The sequence below is a fragment of the Tupaia chinensis genome, unplaced genomic scaffold (assembly GCF_000334495.1).
Source record: "Tupaia chinensis unplaced genomic scaffold, TupChi_1.0 Scaffold000468_1, whole genome shotgun sequence".
In the NCBI taxonomy this organism is placed as follows: Eukaryota; Metazoa; Chordata; class Mammalia; order Scandentia; family Tupaiidae; genus Tupaia; species Tupaia belangeri.
In genome coordinates, this window is record NW_006159977.1 from 1709153 (window position 1) to 1730476 (window position 21324).

General features: G+C 42.8%; 1 protein-coding gene across 1 annotated transcript in view; it reads left to right on the forward strand.

Annotated features, from left to right (window-relative positions):
- The first annotated feature begins 10009 nt into the window (after positions 1–10009).
- TMEM242 (transmembrane protein 242) overlaps positions 10010–21324 on the forward strand; it is a 34736-nt gene continuing 23421 nt past the window's right edge. The window contains exons 1-3 of the mRNA XM_006155793.3: positions 10010–10152; positions 10743–10843; positions 19999–20136. Of these exons, the coding sequence (XP_006155855.1) occupies positions 10065–10152; positions 10743–10843; positions 19999–20136 (327 nt within the window). The 5' untranslated portion in view covers positions 10010–10064. The remainder of the gene's footprint in view (positions 10153–10742; positions 10844–19998; positions 20137–21324) is intronic.

The following is a 21324-nucleotide window of genomic DNA, read 5'->3' on the forward strand; positions in this document are numbered from 1 at the left end:
AGTTCCCTTGCTATTTTTCTTTTTAAGAGAGATTTTTGGTATAGGGTGCATGCACTCACTGGCAAGACAGAGAAACAGAAAAGTGAGAAGTCACCCCCCACAGGGGATAGCCACGCTGCAGTCCTTTCTCCTCCACTCTTCTCTTGGGATTTTGGGCACGCACGCACACGCATTCGGCATGAGTTTTAAGCTGCTGGGTCCAGGACTCAAACTGTGGTGGACTATGTGGGAGTCTAGCAATGTAATCATTACACCAACTGCTGGTCCGATTCCCTTGCTATTTTAACTGTCCTATAGTTTCCACCACCCATGCTAGAGCCTGGGACCCCTCTACCCATGGACAAAGTTCATGGTGACACCAGCCTTCTGCCCCCTGCCCTGGATTCTATGATGCCATGTTACCAACGTGGGAATTCCATCTCCTTCATCTTACAGGTAGACCTCCTGGACTGGAAACCTCTATGGCCATGACCCACTCGTGTGTGCTTTGTCCCCCAGGACAGAATACTTGCTTCTGGGTAATTTGCTTCAGCCCCGTCTGCTGAGCCTACTTCTACCGACCAGCCTGGTCCTCAAGTGCCACCTCGGAATTCTGGACCAGACGGTCCTGCTTAGTAGAGATGTAGATCCGTCTTCCAGGCCCTGTGTGTGCACATGAACAATAGCAGTTGATAATTGGAGGAGCAACTTGAAGCACTACAAATTCCATAACAAAGAAGCAAACCATGTGTTACTTATTAAGGCAGAAAGTAAAACGCTTATGAAGGTATCCGTTTTATATAAATGATCACTAATTTAATTAGGTTCTTGGCAAGAAATTTAGAACACCAATTTGTGAGGATAAACTACATTTGTAAGGGCAAACACGGATCACAGGTAGCCCTGGAGCTGAGGAACAGCTTTGATTTTTGGTAGAAGTTATGAGTCCACAGCTTTCTGATCAACTTTGAGCTCTCTGAAATCCCATATTTCTCCTCTGTGTCGAAGATCTCACCTTCCTGCTGTCTGGGCTTCCGCAGTTTCTTCTTCTTGAAGAAAGGATCGGTAAGGCGCTTTGGGATTTTTACTTTGCTAATATCAATTTTCGTGGAGGTGGCAATGACAAATTTCTTGTGTGTTCTACGCAGTGGAACTAGATTGAGAACCAGCAGTCCAGTTATAAGCAGCAAGTCACTGCTCAGCTGCTTCAGGAAAACCAGTTTCTTGCCTCTGTGACATCAGTGAGGATGATCAGAATGGTCCCAGGAGTGATGCTAGCTCGCAGCTTTCTCACAGGCTGACTGAAGGGTTTTTTTTTTTTTTTTTTTTGCCATGGCTCAACAGCTTTCCAGGCACATCTTCAGTAGAATAACACCTAAGCTTTTTTTTTTTTTTTTTTTTTTTTGGAGAGGTTTTTTTCACTATTGGGGTGTTGGTGTGCACTCGCCAGCCAGCCAGCCAGAGAGAGACATAGCGACAGAAAGTGAGAAATCACCCCCCCAGGGGGGATGGTCACGCCGCAATCCCTTCTCCTCCACTCTCCTCTCGGGATCTTGGGCACGCATGCACATGCACCCGGCATGAGTTTTAAGCCACCGGGTCCGGGACGCGAACCACGGTTGACTACGTGGGAATCCAGTGACATAGCCATTACGCTAACTGCTGGTCCCCACACCTAAGCATTTTGTGCAGCTTAACCACCGGGTATCACCATTCTTGTCCCCACCAGCTGGCTTTGTGACAGTCACAAGAAACTTCTCCTTTTTCTTTTCGATCCTGGATTTAGTGGCTGAGTGTTTCCTCTTGTACATGGCCTTCCTGGAGTACATGGCAGACCGGAAGTATCTGCCGATGCCCCAGACTAGGACCAGGTTTCGGCTGCAATGGGGCTTCCCCTTATTGGGCTTTTTAGCCTTGGGGTCACCCTTTTTAACCTTGCCACTGGCATCAGCCTTCTTGGCTTCAGGTTTCTTCTCCTTAGGATCCTGCTTTGCAGTTTTATCACCTGCCATCTTGTATAGTGGGAAAGAGCTTATGAAGGTATTTGAAAAGCTTATGGGAAAATGGAATTGAAGTGTAAGTTCATTTTGGTGCAAAGAAAAAAATCCTGGACCAGTAGGTGACATAAAGGTTAAGGTGGCTGGGTCTCACATGGCCAACTGCGTGGTTTAAGTCCTGGACCTTGCGGCTTGAAAATTACACCTGGCATGTATGTGCATGTGCCCAAAATTTCAAGAGGGGCACAGAGGAGAAGGGATTGTGGCATGGCCATCCCTCCTGGGGTGATGATTTCTCTCTTTCTCTCCAGCAAGTGCATGCACTCTATAGAAAATTATTTTTTTCAAATCCATGCATAGTTTTCTCATAACATGTATTTTCCATAAACATTTTTTTGGAGTTGTTTTTTTTTTTTTTTTTTTTTTTTTTTTTTTTTTCAGGGGGTGTTTTGCCAGAAAGACAGAGAGAGACAGAGAGACAGAAAGCAAGAAATAACCCCCAGGGGGGATGTCCACACCACAGTCCCTTCTCCTCTATTCTCCTCAGGATCTTGGGCAAGTACGCACACACGCCCGGTGTGAGTTTAAGCCACCAGGTCTAGGACTCAAACCAGGTCTAGTCGACTACATGGGAGTTCAGCGACATAGTCATTACGCTAACTGCTGGTCCCCATAAACATTTTTTTGAGAGAGTTCTGCTGTAAGGTACGTGCACTCCCTGAAGAGACAGAGAGAGACAGAAAGTAAGAAATTCCTCCCTCCCCCCAGGGAGCATGGCTATGCTGCAATCCCTTCTCCCCTATTCTCCTTTCAGGATTTGGGGCATGCATACACATGTGCCTGATGTGAGTTTTGATCCTCTGGGCCCGGGGACTCGAAGTACAGTCAGCCACGGGGTAGTCCAGCACCTTAACCATTATGCCATCTGCTGGCCCCCATAAACATTTTTTAATGCCAGAGGTCACATATTTGTACCAGAGAGAAAGAGGAGAGAAAGAGAAAAGAGAGAGAGAGAGAGAGAGAGAGAGCGCACTCCCCAACAAGGCCTGGTCACACCACCATCCTTTTCCTTCCCTTCCTCCATCCTGTCAGGATCCTGGGCACACATGTCTGCAATGTTGGTTTTCACAAATCCAGCTCCCTCTACACAGTGCTTAACCTCTATGCTCTGGGGCCAGCCCTCCATGAACTTTTTAAAGACCCCTCGTACAGTAGAGAGAATATCAGCCACGAACGTGGAAATAAAAAGATGTGTTTTGGTGAATTTAAGAATCATAATACTAATTCTGTCTAAAGTCCAAGGAGCCAAGGAGTGCGCCTCTTCACATCACCCAGATCAATCCACCCTAAGACCACAATCAGTTCTCAGTAAATACTCACCAAATGAATAAGAAATGATCTGAACTCTAACACAGTGTTCAGTTGAAAAAAGTTTTACTAGTTAATCTCTCTTACCATATGTGTGATAGAACCTTTTTTTAATCATTTAATAGCTTAAAATCTTTAATATATCAGATTAGAAGAAGATAATTAAAATTAACCCAATAAACATAACAAGTGGGTCTTTGGCTAGTGGTTAAGTGAACTGGGACCCATATGGCTGATTATGGTTCGAATCCTGGACCTGGCGGCTTAAAAAACATGCCAGGCGAGTGTGCATGCGTACCCCAAATCCTGAGAGGATGGAGAAAAGGAGGAGAAGGGATCGTAGTGTAACCACGCCCCACTGGGAAGTGTTTTCCCTCTCCCTCTCTGTCTCATTCTGGCAAGTGCACACATCCACTGGCAAATTTAAAAATGAAAATGTAGTAAGACTTAATGACACAAAATGATTAATCTCATAGATCTTCACAGTAAATGGAGTATGTGCCTGTGTTTAGAACACTAGAAGAATAATAATACATGGGTGAAAATATATTCTGCTTTTAGGGAATGTTAAAGGATTTTACAACCAGGATACACATACGACTACAAACTATAATACTTTACATTTGTCAGAATAATTGACAAATTACAAAATACTTGAACATATGGGATCATATTTGATCCATAAAAGAAGATAGAGGAATGTAGTTAACAGAAATTATGTGCATCATTCTTTTATATGAAAATATCTAGAGGCTTATGAAATATAACAGCTTGCAGAAGGATTTCGGGTCTCTCATTAATAATACCAGTTCAACCGATAGTGTAGAAAGAGATTGGAAAGATACACTCTACAGTAAAGAAAAATTGAAAGGAGGCATTTATAATGGCAACTTCCATTTACTGTGATAAAGACAGACATATTATTCAACCCAGGTCAGTTACAGAATACAATTTTAAAACCTAAGTAATGAGATACTGGAAGTGAGTGATGAGAGTCAAGCCTTGCAAGCCGAGTTTCAGCTCACTCAAGAATTATTACCATACTTGCCACTTACAGTGCACTGTATTGATTGGAGTAGTGCATTTCAGAGCAGCTAAGCTCTGGGAAGCCACCGCAGATATTGGGAAGAATTCAAAAGGCCTGACGGCAGCAAACCGGGGGAGGCAAATCCCACGCGTGCTCTCGGGCTGCCTACAGGTTCTGCTTATGACACAATGCTTCTCACTCCTGTTTCCTCACTTCCCAAGACTGTGGTCACTGCTGGAGAGGCTGATGAGTAACCCTGGAAACCTACATAATATTTCTATTTAAATAGAAAAATCCATGTTTTAAATAAGGTGATATATTTTTAATTTTTTATTAGGTTTTTGCCATAGGGTGAATATGTTCACTGGAGAGAGATAGAGAGATACAAAGAGAGGGGAAGTGATAAATCACCCCCAGGAGGGATGGCCATGCCACAATCCCTTCTCTTCCATTCTCCTCTTGGGATTTTTAGGCACACACGCACATGAGCCCGGCATGATTTTTAAGACACTGGGTTTGGGACTCAAGCCATGATCAGCCATGTGGAAATCCAGTGCCTTAACCACCACACCACCTTCTGGTCCCCATTTTTAACATTTATATATTTCCTTCCTTTTGGTCCCCCTTCTCACAAAAGTAATGCTTGTCCTTTGTTGGAAATTTTTCACACATTGTATTGGGTTGTCAGAAAAGTCATGACAGTGTTTTGCATAGAAAAACATAGAAAGATACATCATGACTTTTCCAGCAACCTAGTAGAAATAGGTAAGAATGTAGCATTTTCCTTATAAGGCAGTAAGTAGAAGAAATACAGTTTGAAAACGTGTCCTGTCTTCCCTCAAGGTAACCTCTGTTAATAACTCTGTATAAAGTCCAGTTGTTTCTCTCTGCCATGCACTTAATTAGGCAATAACCTTTACGAATCTATGCACTACATTCTTACTGCTATCTTACATCAAGCAATAGTGAGAATGATTTAACCAACATATGAACCTTATCATATGTAGAAAATAGTCCTGCCCATAGTTTAATCACAGAGACACAGAAGCTCCAAAGACGTGTTTTAAAAATCTGTAGGAGAAAAGCCGATCACTGAAACTAGCTAGAACGAGGGCTACCCAAATGTTGGGAGCTGTAATACTTGGAGGTTTCGAGCTGTCCACTTTTGAAATAGGCTCTACAGGGGCCAAAAAGTTTGAAGTAAGAATGTGGTCGGACACGTGGCTGGTACAGACTTTCGGGCTGACTAAAACAAACACCAAAATAGCAACAGCGTCGTCTCAGTTAAAGTTGCTTTCCCAGCAGTCTGCTTTGCTTGCTAGACTTGCTACTATGTTTTCCTAAAAGGGACTCACTCTTCCCTTGAACTGACAGTCCCGCCAGTATTGCATGAAGCACCAAAGCTCGGCCGCTTTCTAATTTCTGGTTTCCACACTTCGAAATGCTCTGTCTTGCTGTTTTAGAATGAAAGTCCCCGTCTTGCAAAGAGATCACGCTCTGAATGTTTGTGAGTTTCCTGTATGACATGTGCATCACGCCTTCCCATAGAAACAGGGCTGGTGGGATTTGGAAGTTTCTAGAGCAGGCCAGATGACTGGATAGCATCTGTGAAACCTGTGTTCACTGTAGATATATGAGACCTTGGATAATATTGTCTTTAAAAAATGTTTCGTTTTGCATTCTAACTCGGGCTGCCTGGAATGCAGTCGTAATCGCAGGGTCAGGGACACTCTGTCCTTGTGCTTTGCTCACATGCTTCCGAGGCTCTGGCTACCCTATCTCCCAGGAACTGGCACAGAGAGCTGCAAGGTGGGGGCCTGGGCTAGCGAGGAAAGCAATTGCAATCCCCACCGCAAACACACCTTGTCCAAGAAGCTCTCCCTCCTCTTGCTGTTGTGTATCTGGCAAAGATCCCCAAGATGCAAATTGCTCACCTGAAGCTAAAGAGTTTGCTTTGATTACCTTTACACCCTCTGTATATTGGGGAAATGAGTTTGGAAGTAGAAAGATGGAAAACCGTCCTCTACTTTGGGGATTTGGGAAGAAGCTGAGATGTGTGAGCACATCCAGCACACAGAGCAGACGAGGGCCTCAGGGCTTGCAGCTACCGCTGAGATGGAGGCAGGCTCTCGATAAAGGACCTGCCACGTCTAGTCTTAAAGGTTGTCAGCTGCCTTCTGTTTCTCATAGTAAATAGTAACATGGTTCTTAAAATCAAAACTTTCTGTGCTTTTTGGGGGGGAGGGCACAGCAAAAAAGGAAAGAGTAGAGAAGCCTGCATAGACTCTCTCTAAGCAGTCCTGGGAACACACCTCTCAGGTGTTAAAGTGGATGGGATGAATTTCAGGAGGTGCAAGCTGTAAGAATGAGGCGTGGAAAAGCTTGCTCTAGGTAGAATCAGCAGAGCTCCCATCACTTGGAAACTTATTAGACATGCATGTTCTCAGGCTCTGCCTGATCCCAAATTCTCGCCCAGGTAATTCCATCTACGAAGCTGAAGCGAGTAGACCACTGACACAGTAGCCAAGGAAGTACCTGCTTTTAAATCCTAGCTCTGCCACCTAACAGCTGCGTGGGCTTGAGCAAATTACTCTTTCTGAGTTCATGGAGAGGATTAAATGAGACAATGTGTTTGAAGCACTTCGTGCAATGCCAGTCATTCAGAAAGCACTCAATAAATGGTCTCTATTATGTCTAAGGGGAAGGAAAAGGATAAGTCTTTAAGACCTTCCACAAGTTAGTGCAGCATTTGCCAGCTTAAGGGGCCCTTTCAGACAGACTCTGGCACTGTGCTTCCAAGAAATCCAAGGGTCAGATATGTTGCACAGAGAGGAGGTCACATCTACACAGAAATTTGAACAGAGGAGTAGTTCTCTCTCCTGGCTGGTCATGAGAACACCCATGGAGTTTTTCAAATTCTGCTCTGCCCCAGACCAGTAGTTCTTTCTCCTGACTGGTCATGAGAACACCCGTGGAGTTTTTCAAATTCTGCTCTGCCCCAGACATACAGGGCCATAATCTCTGGTAGTAGACCTTAGGAATCTATAATTTTGGAAATCTTTGTAGGCGATGCTGCAAAACAGCTGGTGGAATAATAGGTGATACTAACTAGTGCTAACATTTATTATTTATTTGTGCCAGGCCCTATGCTAACGTCTTTGTACACCTTGTCTCATTAATTCTCACGGTAACCCTATGAGGTAAGCACTATCTACTTCCTTCTTTATTTTAGAAGTTTTTGCCTTAGGGCAAAGCCTTAGAGGGGGAGAAGACAGTGACAGGAAAAGTGAAAAATCACCCCTGGGGGGATGGCCACACCTCAGTCCCTTCTCTTCCATTCTCCTTCTGGCATCTTGGGCATCCAAGCACACATGAGTTTCAAGCCACTGGGTCCAGAACTCCACATAGTTGGCCATGTGGAAGTCCAGTCATGCAACCACTACACCATCTGCTGTTCCCCACCTGCTTTCTTTTACATATGAGAAAATTTGGGTATAGAAAGGCTAAATAACTCCCAGTTCACACAGCTGAGAAGTGTTTTAGGCAGTGAACTCAGGTTTAGACTGTTAACTGCATTTAACTGATGCATTCACATACTGTAAAGTTCGACTATCCTGTCTTACAAAAATAAAGTCTAACCTTTGCCTCTTTCGCTTCTGTACTAAAGCAGATGCTGCTGAAGTTGTGGAACCTAGGGTAATTCGTTAACACCTTGCAGAAAGCCCGGAGCTATTTGCAAACTAGTCTGGCAAGCTAGTTTAGCACCTTACAGGAAGCCTGGACCCTTGTATTGTAAAACTTCCCCCTTCTGCTAACCCCAGAAACCCAGATCAAATGCTCCTGCAAACCTGACCAAATGGCTACAACTGTAGTTTTTTTGTCTTGCCTGAGCAAGCAACTTCAGGGTCGCCATAAAATTACCCTCGATACCTCTTATCTTGCTTCCTCACTCTCTCCTCCCCTCACCCCACGGACTCGTGTCTATATAACCTGAATACTCCTTTGTTCGGGGCTTCACTCTTAGCCATGTCTTGTATGACTGAGAGTGGAGTCCTAGCGCGCTAGCAATAAAGCCTCTTGTATTTCACATCAAAAACCGACTTTTGTGGTTGATTGGGGTCGCCATTGCCGTAACACTCCCTGGACAAGGAGGTTCAGCGAGTTGCCGGCAAAAATCTTTCAGTACTCATTCACCTGACATGCACTTATTGTTCTTGACCAAATAATATGACAGAACTGAGGAATATAAAAATGAATATAGATCTCCATGCCAATTCTCAAGAAGTTCATGTCCTAATACTGTAGGACATGAGTTTTTTCTTAATACAGCTGTTGAGGAAAAAAAGAAAAAAGCAGACAGACTCATTTAAAAGTTGATGTCATGTGTCTCTACCTGAGAGGCCAGAGAGATTTTTTTTAAGTCTATTTCTTTGCCCAGCAAGTGGCATGATGGTTGGGGAGCCAGACTCCTACATGAATGGTGATCTGAATCCTGGACCTGGTGGCTTGCTTTCTCACTTTCCATCTCTCTCTCTCTCTGGTGAATGCCTGTGTCTTATGGCAAAATTTTAAATAATAAAACAAAAGTTTTTTGTCTTTATTTCTCCCAGGGCCAGCAGGTGGCGTGGTGGTTAAGGTGCTGGATTCTCATATAGCCAATTACAATTCAAATCCCAAACCTGGCAGCTTGAAAATCACTGGGTGCATGTGAATGCATGCCCAAAATTGCAAGAGGATAAAGGAGTGTGCTATGGTCACTGGAGGGAGAGATGGGTGGGTGATTTCTCACTTTCCCTCTGTCTCTCTGCAGGGAGCTCATGTACCCTATGGTGTGTGCAGGTGCGAAAACAGGCGCACACTCACCCACACCATTTCTTCCCTGACAGTTTCCCCCAACAGGGTCATCGCCTCAGATCATGCCTCAGATCATGGGCACTGGGGCCCCATGCTCGGGGAGACCTTGAGCTAAAGCCTTTCCATGTGGGCCCAGCTGCACTGTTGCTGCACTTCCTTCTAGCCGGTGAGATCTAAAAGGCTTCTCCTCTCAACAGCCATTTAGACTCCACCACTATGCACCCATCAGCGTCTGAGACTTTGAAGACCAGGCCTGTCAACTGCGAAGCTCAGTATGGCAGGCACCTGAAGGGGACCTCTGCTTGTCCCCTGGGTCGCACATCCACGCGGGACTCCTGTCAGCCATCTACTCGCTCTGTCACCACTGATCACCACCATGGAGCAAAGACAAAGTCTCTGTTAACAATGGTTACGGAATCCCCCAGAAACATGCAGAGGAAAGGTCGAGGCCTGCTTTTAGAATCAGACGATGTCAGCACCGGCCAAACCTTTGGATGTGCTCTAGACCTGACCAAGGAACCGTTCCAGCCTTGAACCCGGTGCACCGAGCTCCTGGCGCAGTCTGCGACCCTTCACTGCCTCCTAGAGTCAGCTCCGGCACGCCTTCAGATAGTCCCGCGACCGTCACCTTGCAGAATGAAAGTGATCCCGCGGCAGGCAGACGCCTTGTTGGACTCCGCCCCGGGATCGGGCTGCTTAAGCTGCGAGCTACCTCCCCTTCCTCCGGACTCGTCTTCAGGTGGCACAGAGTGAGGCAGCAGCGGAACCTTTCTTCGCTGTCTCGCTTTCTCTTCCAGCCGAGACCGCTGCATGACGGACGAAGAAGTGGGGACTCAGACATGGAAGCGGCAGGCCCTGGAAACGGGGAGGCAGCCTCTGGTCTCGAGGCTGCGAGATCCAGCGACGATCGGCTTTTTCTGGTTAAAGGTGTGTTGTAGTGACAAGGTGTGCTGAGGTGTCAGAGCGAGCTCACCGCGCTCCTGGCCTCCGCTGCAGCGGGCTCCCCCACACACTTCGCGCCTTGAGCCGGTAGCTTTTGCAACCCCTGATTTTAGCCTGTGGGGTCGGGTGGCCTGGGGCGAGTAAATCGTGGAGCAGAGTTGAGTTACCTCCCCCAAAACTGGATCGTGCGAGCTCTTCCCCGGGGAATGCGGTATTTCCTGATTCCCTCTGCGGTTTTTCTCGTGTCCAGCCTTTTCCAGTTGTCACTGCCTCTTTTTTCCTCCCCGGGGGAAACTTCATGCCGCTGCCCCGAGGGACAGAGGAAGGGCACTACAATTGTGCCCATTCTCTGCACTTAGGAACCATACCACAAAATGAACCCAGGAACCAGAGGTCGTGAGGTCTTGCAGGTTTCACCTTTGGTGTTTAGCTATGGTTTCTGGGGTTTCAAAAGTGATTCTGAATGTAACTTAAGTAGTATATGGAAATTACTTGTGTACCTCATTTTAACTTTAAGTTTGCTTTTTTGATTCCCTCCTCCACTCTCCACCCCCTACTCCCCAAACTCTTGGCAGGTGGAATTTTCCTTGGTACTGTTGCTGCTGCGGGAATGCTAGCTGGATTTGTTACAACATTGTCACTGGCCAAAAAGAAAAGTCCTGAATGGTTCAATAAGGTTTGTGACACTGAAATTCATTGGTAGCATTGTTATTGTTGACAATAAATATCAGGGTTTTTTTTTTTTTGCACTGGAAAAGGAAATGTTGATGGCCTTTCACTGCTTTAATAAGTAAACATATATGCACCTTGTGGATTCAAGAACTGTGCAAATTAATTGAAAGTCTTTATTGTCATTTAAAATTTTTTTAAATAATTATATGCTTTCTTTAAGCAAAATAAGACCCTGAAAGCTTATCTGGTACATGTCCTGTTTGCAACATGACTTTAAATCTAAAGCTAAGTAATTATGCGAATCAAACTCTGGACACAAGACTGATTGCAAGAGGCGTCTCTGTTTAGGGGAACCAGCAGTTAGCTTAATGGCTATGTCGCTGGACTCCCACGTGGTCGACCACGGTTTGTGTCCTGGACCCGGTGGCTTAAATCTCACGCCGGGCGCGTGTGCGTGCGTGCCCAGGATCCCGAGAGGAGAATGGAGGAGAAGGGATTGCGGCGTTACCATCCCCCCTGGGGGGTGATTTCTCGCTTTCTGTCTCTATGTCTCTGTCTGTCTGGCGAGCGCACGCGCCCTATAGCCTAAAAACCTCTCCAAAAAAAAAAAAAAGAGGCGTCTCTGTTTCAAAGATGCTAAAATGTTAAGATAGTGTGCATCTTAGTAGTGATGAAAAATAGATGTCCAGTCCTTGAACCCAGGGACCATGCATGCTTGTTCACTGCAGTAACACTAATTCCTTAGGAAAGTGCGTACACATGGTAGGTACTCAGTACATTTGGTTGAATGACTGTAACTTAAAGCAGGAAATCCTTACTCTCCAGGCAAGATTGAGCAGTTGCCCTCTGCTGTTGTGTACCTTATTTTCTCAGCAGATGAGAAGTTTTCTTCACGTTTACTTGTAGTTACTTGTTCTTATGTATTGTTCTGTCTGTGTCCTCCTGCCCTGTTTGTCTTATTCAGTACTTCATTTCTTCAACAAATGTTTCCTTGGGATCCGTTATACATGGCACTGAGCTAGCTAGGTGCAGGAAGTACAAAAATGAACAACACATCTGTCCTCCAGGAAGCTTAGCAGCTGGTGTGGCAGACATATTAAATATTCATGCAGAAAACTGTCTAATTACAATTTGATGTGTGCCATGGAGGAAAACTGTTATATAAAGAATCATAAGCTAGTTGAATTCTCTTTACACTAATATCTATCTTTAATAAACATCCTTAAACCTAATGGATACTGTAATGTCAAGGAACCACATTTAAAGTGCATTTGAGTCCCCTCGGAATTCTTAGAGGGCTTATATGGTGCTACTCAAACCCCTACTGTGGACCTTGCCAGTCATTTCTCCCATGTATTATATTAATGGAATATTTTTTCAGAGGAGAAATACATCTTTTGTTAAAATTCGACTTAACCAACCTGACTTTACCAAGTGGTGGTATAACAGTGGGGTTTGGGGTGATTTCTATGCCTAAGTTATGTTATGTTGTGGGTCATGGAACTTTAAGAGGCTGATGAAAGTTAGGGACTCTCAGGAGAAAACAGAAAGCATGTACACATACTCATAACTTTGCATTCAGTGTGTTCTGAGACTTGATCCTCACACGTGTCCTTGATCCAGCCGTGGTTTTCAAACTGTGGTCCACAGAACCCTTGGCGATCCTTGGGACCCTCTTGTGGGTCTGTAAAGCCAGAACCAATTAGTACTAAGATATTTGCACTGATGGCACAGAAACTGGAGAGGAAAACTGCTGGTGCCTTGGTATAATCAAGACAGTGGCACCAGACTATACGAATAGTCATTGTGTTCCTCATTACTGTGCACCTGTGGTTTAAAAAAAAAATTACATAAGAAATGTTCTTGTTGAAGCATTAAAATAATTTCTTTCTTTCTTTCTTTCTTTCTTTTTTTTGAGAAGTTTTTGCTACAGGGCATGTGTGCTTGCCAGAAAAACAGAGAGACAGAAAGTGAAAAATCACCCCCCCCACCCCCAGGGGTAATGGCCACGCTGCAATCCCCTCTTCCATTCTCCTCTTGGGATCTTGGGCACACATACACACACACACACACACACATGTGCCCGGAGTTAGTTTAAGCCACTGGGTCCGGGACTCGAACAGCAGTTGACTACATGGAAGTCCAGAGACATAGCCATTACGCCGACTGCTGGTCCCCTTAAAATCATTATTAAATCAAGTGAAAATTAGAAAATTTTTACCTACAGCTTGCCAACTGCTCAATACTTAACTGCTTTCTTTTTTTATTTAACCTTATTTATTTAATTTGACCAGAGAGGGACAGAGAGAGAGAGAGAGAAAGTGAGAAAGCAAGCCACCAAGTCCAGGAATTGAACCATGGTTGGCCATGTGGGAGTCCAGCACTCTTAATTACGTCCCACTTTATAGCAAAAACCTCTAAAAAAAAACCAAAAAACAAACAAAAAAGGCATCAGCAGTTAGTGTAATGGCTATGTTGGTGGACTCCCACATAGTCAACCGCGGTTCGCGTCCCGGACCTGGTGGCTTAAACTCACACCGGGCGCGTGTGCGTGCGTGCCCAAGATCTCGAGAGGAGAAGGGATTGCAGCGTGGCCATCCCTCCTGGGGGGTGATTTCTCACTTTCTATCTCTCTGTCTCTCTCTCTCTGTCTGGCGAGTGCACATGCCTTATAGCAAAAACCTCTAAGAAAAAACCCCAAAAAAAAAAAAAAAAACTACTGTCCCACCTGCCAGCCCCAATACTTAACTGCTTTCTGACAAGATTTTATAGTGATATTAAAGACATTTTTAAATATTGCTTAATACTATAACTTGGTAAACCAGTGGGATCTTCTGGATGATCGTCGTGCATAGAAATAAAGGTCCATTCAAAGTACAGAATGACTAATGGCCTTTAATATAACAAATTATATTTTTTGGAGAGGTTTTTTTTTTTTGCTATAGGGCGCTATATTTTTTTAATATAGAGGCAGATGTGAAAATCCAGCTTCCGTCAGCCCTGGGTGTGGTAGTTATGGCAGGCAGGTTCCTACATGACCAAATGTGTGGTTTGAGTCCTGGACCCATGCAGCTTGAAAAAGGCGCCAGGTGCATATGCATGTGTGCACGCCCCAAACCCCAAAAAGAACGGGGAGACAGAGGGGAAGTGATTGCAGTGTGACCATGCTTTCTTGCTTTCCATCTCTGTCTCTGGCGAGAACATGCACCCTCTGGCAAATTTTTTAAAAAAGAAAAGAAAATCCAGCTCCTTTTATTAAACTGGACATTTAAAAGATAAACAAATGTTAAACACGGTCTCTGCATTAGTTGTTTTAAGTTATTTTTCATGAAAATAGGTTTATATTCATCTATATTTACTACTTTGAAGTGAATTGATAAGTAAAATTTTAAAATTTCTTAGTTTTAATTTCTAACATTAAATATTGGTGTCACCCACATAACTGAAAATCTTTGGGGTCCAAGTATTAAAAGGATCCTGAAGCCAGAAAGTGTAAGAATCACTGTTCTGGGTGGCTATATATATTATGTGAGGTTCCGCCTTGCCTGGAGATCATTAGATTTAGAGCATTACTACTCATCCAGGTTCTTTTTGAGATAAATGAACTGTAGAACTTAAAGGTTCTAGAACATAGTTAATGAGTTAATGCTGAGGAAGCCCCTGTTTAGGATTATCACTCAGGCAGTGCACTTCAAAGTCACCACCTACAGGTCTTCTCTAACAGTAAAATCTAACATTCGGACCAGTCTGCGGTATGGGGGTTACAGCAATCTGATCCCACATGGCTGACCAAGCTGTTGAAACCCAGACTCAGTGACATAAGATCAGGCAGGGCATGTGTGTTGCATGCTCAAAATCCTGAAAGGAGGAAGCGATGGAAGAGACGGGGATTGTGGCATGACCATGCCCCGTGAAGGGTGCTTTCTCATATAACCCCCTCCCCCCATCTCCAGCAAATGCATGTACCTTGTAGCAAAAATTTTAAAAAAAGAGACCTAACATTGGAGTGTTTCCTATATGCTAGGTACTCTTCTAAGGGCTTTACTTACTTAACGTCATAGCCCTGTGAGGCATCGTTACTGCATGCTGTCCCCATTAAAGCAGGAAGCGAAGTCAGATGGATAAACAACTTGCCCAGTATGGTATTCTCTCCATCACTGATTATGTCTAGGGAATAAATTACACTGTTTTAGCAGTAGAGAGAGACTGAATATTCCTTATCCAGAATACTTGGAACCAGAAGTGTTTGGGTTTTTTTTTTTTTTTTCTTTTTTAGATTTCAAAATATTTACATATACATGGTGAGATATCTTTATGAGAAGGGACCCTTCGAAGTCTAAATACAAAATGCATTTATGTTTCACATATACCTTACACATGTAGTCTGGAGGTAATTTTACACAGTATTTTCATATTGCCCCATTTTGACTGTAGCCTGTCACAAGAATTTTTCAGTTGTGGTATCATGGCAACCCTTGAACATTTTTTGGATTTTGGAGAATTTGGGGCTTTGAATTAGGGATGTTAGGCCTTTATTATTATTTAAATAGACTTCTGTCTACTAGTCTGGGGATCTAGGTACTGTACTAATTATAATACAGATTAAACTTGCAGCCCAGAAAGACTAAAAGGATCAACTTTTCAGTTGGAGGCTGCTTTTATCTTCAGGAAGATAATCATCCTCTTAATGTCTTATTTTCATTGTCTTAGCTGACTCTCATGCTAGAAAACAGTAGAAAATGAGACTAGCAGTTGGCGTAATGGCTATGTCACTGGACTCCCATTTAATTGACGTGGTTCGAGTCCTGGACCTGGTAGCTTAACCTCACACTGGGCGTGCGTGCCCAAGATCCTGAGAGGAGAATGGAGGAGAAGGGATTGCGCCGTGGCCTCTCCCCCGGGGGTGTAATTTCTCGCTTTCTATCTCTCTGTCTCTCTCTCTTTCTGGCGAGCACACACACCCTATAGCAAAAAACCTCTCCAGAAAAAAAAGAAAAGAAAACAATAGAAAGTGCTGATTGAACATTCTTTTCTTTTCTAGAGGAAGGTGCAAAGTCAGGTGGCCTGAAAACCCATTCTTGAGCTGCTCTGACATATTTAAGTAGATGGGAATTTGTTCTTTAAGCTGGTACATTTTGCATTAGTATAACATTGACCTCATAAAATGATAGTGAAATTAAATGAAGTGCTCTGAGTACAGTTATGTGCTTTTAATATGTCCGCTTGGTTTAAACAATTGAAGAAAATACCAAGTCGACGTATACATACATATAAAGCTTATTTATCTAAAATAATTTAGCTTAGCTTAATATTATGGTATGGCAAAAATTCCTTAAATAACTGAGTTGCCTTAAGAGCCATTTATGTAATGAGTAGATTAAAAATACAAGTCATTCATCTTTCTGATAAAACCATAATATAAAAATTATGAAAATAAATTCTCAAAATAAAATTATAAAAATAAATTTTATTTGAAGCTATATTGCAAATGGCCCAGCCGCATGCAGTGGCGGTAGGAAGCCTGTGCAGTCAGGCCTGAACGGACCTGAACACTCCAGGAGTGCCTGTGTCATGCCTGCAGTTCAGGCTGGCTGAAAAGCTCGAGGAGGACTAGATATGATGGGATACTGTTACGTCCCTGTCTGTCTGTCTGTCTCTCAAAATGAACTTTATATATACATACATATATACACCTATACACACACACATATGGTGTAGCTTATAAAGCACAGCTATTTTTGTGATATAAATATATCAAATCATTATATTAGATAAGATTGTTCAATATAGGGACCAGCAGGTGGTGTAACGGTTACATCATCGAACTCCAATGTAGTTGACTGCAGTTCAAGTCCTGGACCTGGCAGCTTAAATTCAAGTCAGGCATGTGTGCATACATGCCCGAGATTCCAAGAGAAGAATGGAGGAGAAGGGATTGCAGTGTGTCCATCCCCCCTGGGGGGTGATTTCTCACTTTCTGACCCTCTGTTCCTCTCTGTCTTTCTGGTGAGCACATACACCCTATAGCAAAAACCTCTCTTTGAAAAAAAAGAAAAAGATTGTTCAATGTGAGAAATAACTAGATTGAACTTTGTTTTTAACTTGCAAAAGGGCACATATACCTGCTGGAGAGGAGGAGAGAGAGAGAAAGTGAGTAAGCATCCCTGATGGGGCATGGTTGCACTACAATCCCTTCTCCATTTCCCTCTCCTGCCAGGATTTTGGGCACGCACACACACATGCCTGGTGTGTTTCTCAAGCCAGCGGGTCCAGGACTCGAACCACATAATTGGCCATGTGAGATCCAACCACTTTAACTACCATGCCACAGACTGGCCCAAACATTTTTTTTTTTAATATGTTTCCTATGAAATTCATCTCAAGATCTATTTAAAATATAAACCTTATTTGTAGGTGTGTGGTTGACCCGACAAACTGAACAGTTTTCTCTTGATAGTTCTTGCATAAGCGAATAAGATTAATTCTTGTCATCTGCTTTCTCAAAGGTTACTGGTAAGTGTTAGCACATAAGGGGCACCATGTCTTCAGCTACAAGGTTTATAAATACAGAGTTTTCATTTAGACAATAATTTTTTGATTTATCTTGGAGATATTAAAGACCATAACTGCAATGCAGTTTGTTATATTCAACTTCCATATATGGGAGCCTTATTTTAAATAAAAAAAATGTGGTAGAGGGGAAATGTGTAACTTTTATTTCACATATATTTATTATATATGTGTGTGTGTGTGTGTGTGTGTGTGTGTGTGTGTGTGTATATATATATATATATATATAGTTAGGCTAACCTGTATGGCTATATCTAAAGTGTTTTTTTGTTTTGTTTTCAGGTTTTGTTTTTTTTTTTTTGAGAGGTCCCTTGCTATAGGGCACGTGCACTCACCAGACAGACAGAGAGAGACATAGAGACAGAAAGCGAGAAATCACCCCCCAGGGGGGATGGTCACACCGCAATCCCTTCTCCTCCATTCTCCTCTCGGGATCTTGGGCACGCACACACACATGCCCGGCATGAGTTTTAAGCCACCGGGTCTGGGACGCGAACCATGGTCGACTACGTGGGAGTCCAGTGACATAGCCATTACGCTAACTGCTGGTTCCTGGGAAGTTAATCTTTTTCAGCAGCAAGTCACAAGCATTCATTTTGGAAATGTTGAACAGGATAGATTATGCATGTCCTTCCCAGCAGAAAAAACTGTGACAGAATGTGAGACTAGACATTTTAAATTTTAATAAGAACAGATCAATTTTTATCTTTCAGTATCCATTAAAATTAATTTTTTGAAATATGTAGATAACTAATAATCATTTAATTTCACAATTAATTTATCAGACTGATAGTATACAAAGCTGACATGTACCTTTTTTTCTTTAAATCTAAAATCAAGGCAAGATTAAGATTTTATTGCAAATATTACTATACCATTATTATTTTCATGTAGTAATTTTTTTACTTGATTTAGTGAAGCTTATATGGACTCTCTCTCTCTCTCTCTCTCTCTCTATATATATATATATATATATATATATATATACATACATATGTATACATACACACACAATCTCCAGGGAAATAATGGATATTTTTTTTAAAAAAAGTTTTGCCATAGGGCATATGCACTTGCCAGAGAGAGACAGAGACAGAGAGAGGGAAAGTGAGAAATCATCCCCTTGACCAGGGGAAATGGCCACACTGCAATTCCTTCTCCTCCATGCTGGCCCAGGAAATAATGAATTTTTAATATATGTTTCTAAAATAAAATTTAGGAAAAGCATTTAAACTGACCCCAGCTTAATAATATTTAGTAAATCTGCTTTTGAATGAGAACTAAGACCAGTTAAAAGTGCATATATATATGGAATCTGTGGTTTCTAGTGAACTTCTCTGATATTATAGCAACATGAGAAAAGGAATAAACTAAGAGAGCATATTGGGATTGTTTTTTGAAACAAGGTCTTGCTACATTGCCCACACAGGCCTTGATCTTCTAATCTTCCTGCCTTCACCTCCCGAGTTTCTGAGATTACAGATGCATGCTATTAGATGCAGCTAGATAACAGTATACTACCTTTATCATAGAAAGTGGCTACAGAAAAATGCCTTGACATCTGGTTGGGTCTAAGATGTCTTAGTCTGTTATTGTGTTGCTTTAAAAAACAGACCCAAGACTGGGTGACTTATAGACATTGGAGGTTTATTTGACTCATGACTCTGGCAGAGGCTAAGATCAGCACAGCATGGCAGACTGAAGCAGAGAGGATGGTGGGTGGCTGCAGAGCAAGAAGGACCTGGGAGCAACCATCTTCCTTTGATAACAACCTGCCCTTGAGAACTAACTTTTTCCTGAGGACTGACGCCTTCTCCTAAGAGCTAGAACTCATTCATCTAGTGTGAGGCAGCATTAATCCGTAGTGGAAGCTGATGCCTCCATGATCTAGTCACTGCCCGCAAGGCCCCCCCTCTTAGAATTCTCACCACCTCCCAACGCCAGCACACGGAACCAAATCCTAGAGCATGGTCCTGGGGGACAAACGGTTATCCAAACCATAGCATAGTTTATCTACCAAAAGTGGAAGTCAGCAAATACTGAGTACCTACAAAGTCTGGTCGTGGGGCCAGTCACGGGGCTATAGACAAGCAAACCCTGCTATGTGTTACGAATAGCATTCACAGTTACACACCATATGTGCGTAAGAAAAACCCAAGAAATAGGTTGAGCAGTACAAAGGATATTCTACAAAAGAAAAGGACTTTAGTAAATGGGAATTTATTTCCAGATGGAAGACAAGATGTTATAAATGTGCTTTCTCTTATCAGATTAGCTAATTAGCTTAATGCCATTCTATTGAAAGTGCCAGTGGATGGGGAATAGGGAATTCTTGAGAGGATGCTCTAGAGTTTTTTTGGAAGAATGAACAGGCACAGTGCCTTGCATACTTCAGTGTTTGTCAGTCAGAAAAGTTGTGGCAACAGTTAGCCAATTATTAATGCTTGTTTTGGACCTTAGGTGGATCTTGGATTGGTCTGGTTTCCCAATATATTGCTTTCATAGAAAGCAATTAATTCCTAATACTCCCAGAATGTCTGTTGTTTCTGAAGAGATTATTTTAACCAGAACTTTCTGTCTCCATTCCAGGGAAGTATGGCCACGGCTGCCTTACCAGAGAGTGGGTCTTCCCTGGCCTTGCGAGCCTTGGGCTGGGGCTCCCTGTATGCGTGGTGCGGGGTTGGCGTGATCAGCTTTGCAGTCTGGAAAGCTTTAGGCGTTCACAGTGTAAGTAACCACAGTCTTGTGATTGGGATCTGGGCCTTTAGACTTTAGAGTAAGTCTAAATCTTCCTGATTTTCAAACTTCATAGTACAGTAACAGTCTAAATCTTCCTGATTTTCAAACTTCATATGGTTTGGTCACTGTGCTCGGGAAGTGACGATAGACTGTTACTAGATTCTTAGCGGTTTACTAGTAATGAGGCAGCTGCTTCTTATGCGTAAATCATAACTAAGTAATTTATATATTGTTGAGGTTGTAAAACTTCAGCTATAATTAAGAAATGACTTCATTTGGGACCAGCAGTTAGCATAATAGCTATGTTGCTGGACTCCCATGTAGTCACCTGCGGTTCGAGTCCCTGACCCAGTGGCTTAAACTCACACCAGGTGCATGTGTATGCGTGCCCAAGATCCTGAGAGGAGAATGGAAGAGAAGGGATTGCAGCATGGCCATCCCCCCTGGGGGGTGATTTCTCACATTCTGTCTGTCTCTGTCTTTCTGGCGAGTGCACGTGCCCTATAGCAAAATCTTTCAAAAAAAAAAAAGAAAAGAAAGAAATGACTAATTCATAGTTAATATTTGTTCATTGTGAATTGATATTAGCAACTTGTTCTATAAAATTATTCATTTGGAACAACTTCCTATGTTATTTGACATATATATTATATATATGACATAGATTTCATTTAAAATTTATTATTTAAATTATTAATGTGTTCTTTATACTATACATGCATGTGTGTATATATGCATATATATGCATCTATGTTGTGTGTATGTATGAGGATTCTTCAGAAAGTTCTTGGGAAATGCACATTATAAAAAAACTACACATAGATTTTGAATTTTTTTGTACCAAAATTGTACTTTAATTCCATTATTCCACAAACTTTTGAAACCCCCTTGTAGAGAAAGTGTGAGGACTGAAAAGCTGTATGATAAGAATGATTGGTGGGCCAGCCAGTGGTAGTAGCTAAGATGTCTGGATACATGGCCAGCAGAGAGGTTTGCGTCCCGAACCTAGCAGCTTGAAAAACACACCAGGCACATGTGCATACATGCATGCCCTAAATCCTGAGAGGAGAAATGAAGGAGAAGAGGTTGTGGCATGACCATCCCCCATGGAGGGTGCTTTCTCATTTTTCCTCTCTCTCTTTCTCTGTGTCTCTCTCCTGTGAGCATATGTGCCCT